Consider the following 10,168-nt stretch of genomic DNA (forward strand, 5'->3'; position numbering starts at 1 on the left):
TCACTCATCATATTATTGGAAATCATTGAGTGCATATCCATCTATTATACATTTGTAATATTTTGAAGGAACTTATAATAGATTTATTAGGGACCAATCTAGAAAAAACACTATCTTGTTCCAAATAATAAAGTGGGAGATAAGGGAATATCATAATTCTATTTCATTTGGAAAAGAAAAGGTTACTCCCCCAATCCAAGAGACTACTGTTAAATAGAAATGGAGTATTTAGTAGGTTATCCTATTAAAAATTTGGACAATATTGTGATAGGGAAACTTACTACACGGATCATTACCCTAAACTATTTTTGGATCAAATGTCAGGTGGTTTAGTATACCATAGGAAATCATAGATACAATTTTGTCAGTGGGGTTATTAGAAATTGGAATACCACTCTCATTGTAGGTTTGTACAAAAACTTTAGTAACGGTTCCAATAATAGGGTGTCTAAAATTATTACTTGGAAAGGGATAAAGTTCCTAAAAGAGTCAAACAATGACTATATTTTCCTAGAAGGAAACTCTAATCTTATCATGTTGTATCTAAATGAGATTTTTTGGTTTCCTTGGTGTTTTGGGATGGTTCTGGGAATTTTCTTTAGGAATTGTAAGAAAATGAATGATACACAAAATGATAATATCAGTCTTGGGAAGAAGTATTGTATTTGTAATAATAAGTCCCATTTGAAATTATTTAAGAGAATATTATCTATACTTAAGCTCTTAATGATGAAGACATTTTACACCCCACTTCTCCAAGTACACTCATTTTAACATTAAAGCTAGTTGGAAGAGTATGAAATTAATTTTTGATCAAAAATATCATTACATCTTTCATGAATAAGTGACTGACATTTCAATCACTAACATTTTGAAATTATTTTAAAATGGGATTTTCTTAGAAAATATAAATAAAATTAACATAAAATCACTTTTAAAAACCATATGTATTGTGTGATTCTTTTGGGATATAATATCAATCCTTTTTATTCTTTTTAAAGAATAAAGTATTTTGTGCTCAAGAACATTTTCTTCCATTCTAGTAAGAAAAGGCAAGAGGGTTTTAGTTTATTTTTCATAAAGTGAGCTATAAAAAGCCTCTTATAACTATATATCATCAATTGAGTCTCTTTGAGGCTAGGAGTAGGGGAGACCCTCTAAGGAGTTTGAAACTTAAAGATGAGTAAGATATATTTTAAAATAGTGAGCTCTAGGACATTTTTAACATTAATTTTCATGTGCTCTATTTTTAAGAATTAAGGGGTCATAATATTACTTTTTTCATAAAGTTTTGTTTACTCTTGTCACAATGGTGTCATTAGAATTAGAAGCATAAATTTTGGTCTCACCTATGAACTGATAGCTGAAACTACAGGGTTAAAATGGTAGGGTGAAAGAGCTCAAAATAAGAGCTATGGAGACTACAAGATCTAGGTGAAGATTTTTTTTTCTTTGAAAAGTGAGGAAATTGGTTGTTGAAGCCAATGATTCTCTTTACCCCCTCTATATTGCATTTTTCCCCTCTTTTCTATGAATTCATTCACTTTAGAAGGTTAGTAGATCACCCTCCATGGGTATTATTTTCCTATATTAAATCGCATGAGAAATGACCATAAAATGAATGTTTATTTTTTCTTCTACTCATAATCCAAAAGTAGCATAGTTAAGAGTGCCTCCCCTTGGCTCCACCTAATCTATGCCCTTTAATAGCTTGAGTTTAATAAATCCCTATTTCAAATTTGTCTTCTCTTGTATGCTAGCATAAATAATCCAAAATAAGAAATGAGTGAATAAATCTATCAAAATTTAACTACATGGGACCAATCCTCTCACTGAAAAATCCAATGCTAGAGTGAAAAAGATTAACTCTTCTAGGAAAAGGAAGAACAATAAAAGGAAACGAAAAAAGGAGGAAATCCCCCTTGAAGAGGCCCTCCTTGATAACATCCCTAAGAAAAGAAAACCTTTTGCAATTAAACCCACCCTTTTAAAGTAAAAATGTTCGAGAAAGAAGGCTAAAATGATGATGCCTTATATTAAAATTAATAATCTGAAGGATAGAGTTAAGGAAAATAAACTTATTACAAAAGCTAAGCATGATCATAGTTTGGGTAAAAAGTTTGATCAACTCATCAACAAAGAAATAATTATAAGAAGATTCCAAAGGAAATGGTCCATAGATAGAAGTGGAGTATGAGCTTCAAGATGAGAATGAGTCCACTAAGAACACTAATGATGAGGATTTTATTGAGGATGCTAGAGATATTAAAGAATAATAGTAGAAAAAATCAACTTAGAGATAAATGTGAACTCGACTGAGTTGGAGGATATAGTAAATACAATGTGTAGAGCTCCCTAGCACATAATGGTAATGACTACTAGGATAATATAACACCTTCTCTTGTTATATACAATAAAATTAACTCCCTCAACCTCCAAAGAACATAACATGTTCCCTTGTTCTAGATGACAAAATAAACTTCCCTGACCTTCAAAGTCACATTGAGGACCTTCATAAGAGAATTTATGCTCTAGAAGGATCTTCTATTATGTATGTGAATGACAAAGATCAATTCAACAATACCCTTTCCTCTCTCTACAAAGTATTCAATGGACTCATGAATAAGGATATAGTTTAAGTTGTCACAAGAAAAAGAAAGATTAACATAGCAGAGAAGAGAATGAAAGAAGATGAGAAAAAGTGAAGAAAAAAAACAAGAAGGTGATACTAAAAACTGGTAGATTTCTCTGCTTTCTTAATAGTCTTTCTAAGGACTGTATTAAAAATTCTAAGGTTAATGACTAATTCTATTAATTTTCATATTTTCCATATTAATACTTTATTTTTTCTATGATAGTTATAAACATATGCTAGGTTGTCATCATATAGTATAGTTTTTGGCTGAGCTATTGGAACTTTAAGGTGACAAACTTATTAGTTTTTGTACTAGTTTTAAAAACATTAATTGCTTAAGATGTCTAATGATAATCACTTTTGACATTATTAATGTTAGCAGTAGTAGTGATAGGTGCTCTTTGAAGAAAAATAAGGTTTTTTCTGATTAATTTTATAGCAAGGGTTTTTTCTCGCTCTTGACTATAACGAGCCTAAGTAGGGATGCTTTAGTTGTGATTCTTATCTACCATTAGAAGATATTTCTCCACTGTGAATTTAGGACCTTTATTTCACATCATCTTTGTATCTTTGCCTCAACTTATCAAGCTTCAATAGTGTAGATGTCCTAGGATCTAATGTAAGTTATTAGTCATAAGGGATCAAATTACTAAGAGGGGATTTGAATTAGCAATCAATTCATTAAATAAATTTCGAGCCTCATAAAACCTTATCACAACATCATCTTAATTACAAAAAATGAAATCATAAAATATATAAGCACATCCTCAAAATAATGCAATACTTCACACAAATATTTTGGTCTTGTGGAAACCCAATTTGGGTGGAAACTACAATGGGAGTTAGTACCCATAAATTACATGATTAGAATATGTTCCATTGTAATGGGATCAATGCCCTCTCCTTGTTAACTTAATTATCAACATTATATTTCGAGCATCTTCTTATAGTGAGATAAATTACATGCTTAGTACATGTTCCATTGTAATGGGATTAGTGCGCTCTCCTTGTTAATTTAATTAACAACATTATATTTCAAGCATTTTATTACAGTGAGAAAATGGTGATGAAATAACAAAATGCTTATTCACATTTTTCTAGTGGAGAAAAAGAAGAAGCATATATGGATTTAGCCATAGATTGTAGAAATATCCACTATCTTATATTTCTTACGGAAAGGACTTAACCACACTACAAATGAACTATAAATAACTTAATTCTTATAGAATTTGAATTTGTAAACTCTCTTTCAAGAATACAATACAAGTTCTTTATCACTGGACCAGTTCAAATTGAAAATGAGAAAAGAAAATGTTTTATCATAGTAAAAAACTGTAACTACCCAAATGACATCAGAGAAACAACTTTATTACAGCCAAGTAGAGTCCAAATAACAGTGACAGCCTTAAACTCTAAGTCGTCACCCTACTATCAGCACAACTAAAAACTTGCAATTGAGAGTTATATCTAGATGGAAACACTGTTTGGGACTCCCATACCAGTGAGTCCGCCTCCGTTGGAGTGATCAGAAGTGGAGGGATAAAGCAGAGTGTATGGAACTTGCGCCGGTCCGTACCTGTTTTTAAGCTCCGGATTTTTGTTTCTCTTGGTGACATTCTTCTCGATATTCTCAAGGGTGGAAGTGAAGCGAGCAAACACTGGCACGATCCCTTCGTCGTCGGTCCATTCAGGGGTAGAGCCTTTCAACTGTCCCAAATACACTTCGTCTGTTGAATGCTGGGACAGCAGCAACAGTATTCCCATCACCTTGATGGCCTGGTCCCTACTCGATACAGATTTCATCAGATATGCTTCTTGGTCCTTCACCATTTCCATGAACTCAACGGAACCTTTCTTGGGAATGAGGCGAGAGCTCATGGATGGAAGATTGGGCATATACCCTCCATACGCATATTGTCCAAAGTTAACTGCTGCGTGGTGAGCAGATGCAACCCAGAGAAGGGTAGTGATTGCTTCTACCGCTTCCTCCACCGACTCCATCTCATACCATCCACTTTCAATATTCCCCGGTCTAACGTCTCCATGCCCCACATTTTTCACCTCCTCCCACCATGCTTGCACTTCAGTGTCTTTCTTGATCTCATCGTCGCTCTTGTAGTACAGAGACAGGTAATCACTCACCCATTGCTTCAAAGCAGCCCAGATCTCCAGACCGTCCACTGCATATGGGTAGTCATCTATCACAAGCCTCAGCCCGTGAAGTGCCGCTGAGTCTGCAACTGCCATCCCTCTGCACATCTCCTAGATTAGAATTATTTATATTCACGAGTAAATTATATTTGACAGTAGAGACTAATTAAGTACAGCGCCGAAAGAGCACTATACCTTTTGATTAGGTCGGCGGGTAAGCCTTGTTCTCTGAGTTTCCAGTCTTTGTAAACTTTAGAGGACAACTCTATGGCGTATTTGTAGGGTGTGAAACCATATTCGATAATACCGTCTGCATTTATCAAGGATTGCCGGGCAGAGGCGTTGATTTCCAAAGTGCCAGCGTAATGGGGGAGTAACAGCTTGTGAAGGGGATGCATTTTGCTCAGTTGCCTATGGGTGGCAATGATGAAGGGTTCGATGACAGCATGAGTTCTTAGCCTGTGATGTGCATCAAATAATAATGAATGTGATAATTCCGACCAATTATAAGAATCCTTAATAATTTCAATGCGACCTTACCAATGACTGATTAACTGGTGATGACCGGCATCGTTAACTGCTGAATGTGCTTTGGCGAGCAGCCACAGAGCGCCTTCTTCTCCCTCTTGGGCAGGGGTGTAAACGTTTCTTTCGAATCGGTTGTTACTGGTGGGAGGCAGACACAACTCGATCGCAACAGTCCTGAGAATACCTCGGCCTGTCAGAAAGAAGAGAATGCGAGAAGCGTACATTTTATGATAATCTGACTGGTTGTTAATGCGTTCGATGTAGGGCATGTAAGCATCGTAGTAATCCAGCACGAACAGTCTCTTCGCTTCTACAGCCTGTTTAAAATGTAGACGATATTTAGTCATGACAGCACAGTGGTAGTCTATTGGTGGAGAGATGCAATATGTTACAGGAATACCTGCTCCACTGAAAGACCGTCCAAGTTTTTCTCGATATGTTGTGCGGAGATAAAACTTTCTCGAGGACCATGTAAGTCGGCGTCCAAGCTGCTGGAGGGAGGAAAACTCTGTGCCAGTGCGGAGTAATATAAGAAATAATATTCATCTACACTGCATTCAAGATTTCTAAAAGCTTTTAATTAAACGTTCTGGAAACCTAATTTGCTTGCCTGCAAACACTGGATGGCCATGGGATTTATCCCGGAAAGGGCTTGTCGAGCAAACTCTTCGTCCGTCATCCAGGCGAATTCATCAGCTGTGAATCATACACCAAGTCAAGATCCAACTATAATTTGATATCTGCTGGGGGAGAGAATCTAATTAAGCATGTGCGTCGCTGTTCACTTAACAAGACCAAATAAACAGTTTGCAGCAATCATCATATGTTTTGACATACAGGTATTACATCATTTTAAAATCTACTAATATATTTCATCAGCCGAAATATTTGAAGGTCCTATTGAATGAATCAACTTTGACAAAAAATTGTTCATCACGTACCCTTAAAAACTTGAGGAATTGGGAAAGCGGAAGTGCTGTAAAGAGCTTTTACTTCCTCCAGAGACGAGAAAAAATGATCATCGGACTTTCGCTGGGGCGACAGATTTTTGGCGAAGGCCCGCACCGAATCAGCCCTGTAGTCGGAGTCGTTCCTGTGAGGGATCTTTTCGTCTGGTGGAATGAAGAACGGGGTTTCGGTCAAGCTTTCGGAGTTGATATCTGTCATGTTAAGATCACATCAGTTGACTTTTCGCTAATAGTTGATTTGTAAGAGAATGAATTTGTGTTGCACAGTATGATTACAAATACCTGTTTTAGTTGAGGGCCTTCCTGTTCGACACCTCCTCGGATAAGGAAATTCGTGGGACCTACCCAACACTCGTCTGTGAAGATTGGGACTCTCGTCTGGGTTGCCCAGATCATTGTAAACATCATAATCATATATACGATCCCAAAAATTCCTCTCTCCTCTTCCGTTTCCTCGCAGAATGTACAGCTCCTGCTCTCTCAACGTTGTCAGTCCCGCAGGTGTCTCATCTGGAAGATGGCTCTGAAATGAATGTAAAATTTATCCGATAAGTTTGCAAAGCGTAGGAGAAAAGTGAGCGTATAATGTGACTGTCAATGTATTTGATGTCTATTTCCGTAAATATCGACTTTATCAATACCCGCGAAGTAGCTCTCGCAAATAATCCATAGACAAGTAAATTTCTATAAATGTTTCGAAAACAACAGCTGTTAAAATTGTTATGCTCTACTTTGTCTTCTCCTGGCTTAAGAAAACACGATAAATAAGGATGGAAAGCTTGTCGAAAAAATGCTAACCCCATTTAAGCAAAATGATAGCATTCAACAAATCCTGACAATATACTGCAAACATGGGAATCCATTGAAGGAAAAAGACAACATTCAACAAATCGTAATAATAAACTTAAATCTACTTAGGCGCTTCTATCAATCTAATATTTATTAGCTACCATTTACTTCTACCAGTTTATTTCAAATTAGTCTTATTTATACCTTAGTAGAAAAGAAGACCCGCGGGCATTTATCGAATAAGTAGAAAGGGAAGATCCAGGAACTGCAGAAAAAATGAAGCTCGGGCATTTTGCCGGGAACAGCGAAGAGGGTGAGTGATTTCAAGAAGAACTCTCGAGCGTAAGCATTCTTCACTAGCAACGCTCCAGGCTCTCCCAATTGAACCTTCCATTTGAAGGTTATGTTATACCGCGTATATTGATCTTTTGGATCATCCATTAAACGTATCGAAATCTCTTCCCCTCTCTTCCCCTCCCCCGTCTCTACAGTCCATACATCATTGGTAAATCCATATACGAATACAAGTAAACAAAGTTCAATGTTTGAAAAAATGAGAGAAAATAATCTATTATTTACCTTCATCAATCTTGTGGCTGCTGACCAGCTGCAGATACACTTTCTGCAGTGTCTCTTCAAGCAACGAGCTCTCAATGGTGGAAGAGTAATCAGTAACGCCTTCGAGATATGTTCTCAATAGCACAATTTCTCCATTGATTTCAAATTGCTCCACATCACAGCTATCCTTCGAGATGAAAGGCAACACGTTCCCACTCATTTTGACAAAGCTTTAATAAATAGCTAAATTCTTAAACTCGGAAGGCCAAACAACTCTCTCGCCTTTTTCTCTCACAGTAGTGAAGATTGAGATGCATATGCTGCTGCGGGGGATACCTATTTATGCACGCAGTCGTCCTTCACCAGTGCTTGCGAATCCGTAAAAACATGTGTTTAATACTATCAATCGCTCCGCAGCCTGCAACACGTTTTTCGTGGCTGGATAGACACTGCCGTGTGCAAAGGGTCCGCCTTAAAGTTATTGAAGATAAGTACGACATTTGGAGTGAAGATATATGGATCAATTTTTATGTATACAGTAACATAGATGTAATTTATAAATGGTACAAGTTTAATAACATACACCTTTTACAATCAACAAGCATATTCTGTTTTCTTTTGTTTTCTTTCTTGTCTAAATTCCAGAGCACATGTATTTGTCTTTTGCATTGTCAGATCATTCTGGAAGAAAGATAAACGTTTTGATCTAAAGATATCGACAAGCTAGTCTACAAAATTGTGGTTCTCATTCACTATAAGATTTGAACCTTTATGATAATTGCAACATAACAATTTAACCATCACATCATATTGATTAATAAAACTTACTTATTTGAACATCTTACTATTTTATTTCAAAAATGTCATTCAATTTTGTTTTTAAGAAAAATACAATTTAATTTTTTTTAATACTTGATTGTTATGGTTGTTGGGCCTTAATGCCAAGTGACTCTCCTGAGGTAATCTTGTATTCCCCGATCCTATTTTTGTGAATATTTAACTTATATTTTCTATTAATAGAAAGGGACTACTCATAAAAATAAAAATAAATATTCTTTAAAAAAAAATGTTATTCCTTTCTTATACAAATTTGTGATATTTATAGCTTCTAAAATGTCTCCTACACATATGAATTTTGGTCTCCTACACCTTGTAACAAATTTGTTGTCCATGACCTAGGGTAACTATATATACTTTGTTTACCAAATTCAACTAACCAATATCTAATCTTGATATAAAAATGTTATACTATCAATTATTCTTTCTTTTTTGACTTCTTCATACTCAAATGTAAAATATAAGTCCATTCTATATAAGATCTAGGTTAGAAGACATCAATTACTACACCCACCACATTTATTTGTTCACTTATACAAATACTTTGAAAATAATACAATTAAAAATAATAGTATTAGTAAAAAACATTAAAAAGAGATTGCTAAATGAAAAACTAAATATAAATTTCAACTATACGAGGTGAATATTCAATTCTGTTCAATTCTGTTCTTTTATGAAAAATGACCACATGAGTATTTTGGATAATTATTTTTAGCCTACAGTTGCAAACAAAGACAACTCTTTGTTTGAAGAGCATTCTTATACTATGTTGAACATGCAAGTCCACAACCCATATTTGGTTAGCAAACACAAATCATTCCCAATATGAAGCATAGGGAGAAAGGACTCATTCATGTGAGTGCGCATAGGGTGGGAACCATCTCCTACCACATGGTAGACATTGAACATGATAGCAAAATAAAATTTGTCACATATATTTTTGAAAATGTGACATTGTGCATGGGGACACAGAACCAATGCACTCCAGGGATAACTTTAAGGAATCCCCCCTCCCAAAATTTATAAAATTGTGGTGAATCACATGACATTTGGGTGAAAAAAATTAATAGCGTTAGCGAATTATGCATCAATGGATGGATATTTGGTGGCGAATTTTTTAATATTGTAGACAATTTTTATAAAATAATGGCTATTATAATTTTTATTTTTAATAAAATTATTAATATTGATGGCAAATTATGTTTTAAAATATGGATATTCCTCGGCGAATATTTTAATAATCGATACCTTTTTTATAAAAAGGTGGCAAAATTATTTTCGAAATAATTGAATTAATTTATTTGTTATTGCGAATGGTTTTCAGAAAGTTATAGTTGGTATGGCTATTTTCAAAAGATGGGAAATAAGTAGCCTAACCTAACATACCAACTTACATAAATTATTGGCAACTGGAAAATGATGGCTTAAAGATGTGGTTGTTTGACCATACATTATGGAAGCATAATCTTTGCCACTACCACTATAATTATGTTAAATGTATTATTTGAGAACTTAGATTGTCTAATGATCCAAGATCAGTGGCTGAGGTTTAATTTCAGCCAACATTGCTTGAAGGAAGAAGGATTGTCGAGGTAGTCACTAGAATGTTGACACGTATCAAGGTAAGTTGTATGTGGAGTACAGTGCACCCAGAAAGAATTAAATGCCATGTAGGTGATAGCGACATTCTCTCGCTAGTATG

The 10,168-nt window shown here is 35.1% G+C and overlaps 1 protein-coding gene across 1 annotated transcript; it reads right to left on the reverse strand.

Annotated features, from left to right (window-relative positions):
• Positions 1–3,833: 3,833 nt before the first annotated feature.
• LOC149545569 (linoleate 9S-lipoxygenase A-like) lies at positions 3,834–7,946 on the reverse strand. Its single transcript, XM_089790723.1, has 9 exons — positions 7,651–7,946; positions 7,276–7,556; positions 6,565–6,805; positions 6,256–6,474; positions 5,925–6,010; positions 5,715–5,822; positions 5,327–5,631; positions 4,982–5,245; positions 3,834–4,886 (listed from the first exon to the last, which is right to left on the reverse strand). Exons 1-9 carry the CDS (start codon positions 7,847–7,849, stop codon positions 4,103–4,105), a joined length of 2,487 nt encoding a protein of 828 aa, XP_089646849.1. The 5' UTR covers positions 7,850–7,946; the 3' UTR covers positions 3,834–4,102.
• Positions 7,947–10,168: the final 2,222 nt, after the last annotated feature.

This window comes from Cupressus sempervirens, chromosome 7 (genome assembly GCF_028749045.1).
Source record: "Cupressus sempervirens isolate cs-2001-9-10 chromosome 7, ASM2874904v1, whole genome shotgun sequence".
In the NCBI taxonomy this organism is placed as follows: Eukaryota; Viridiplantae; Streptophyta; class Pinopsida; order Cupressales; family Cupressaceae; genus Cupressus; species Cupressus sempervirens.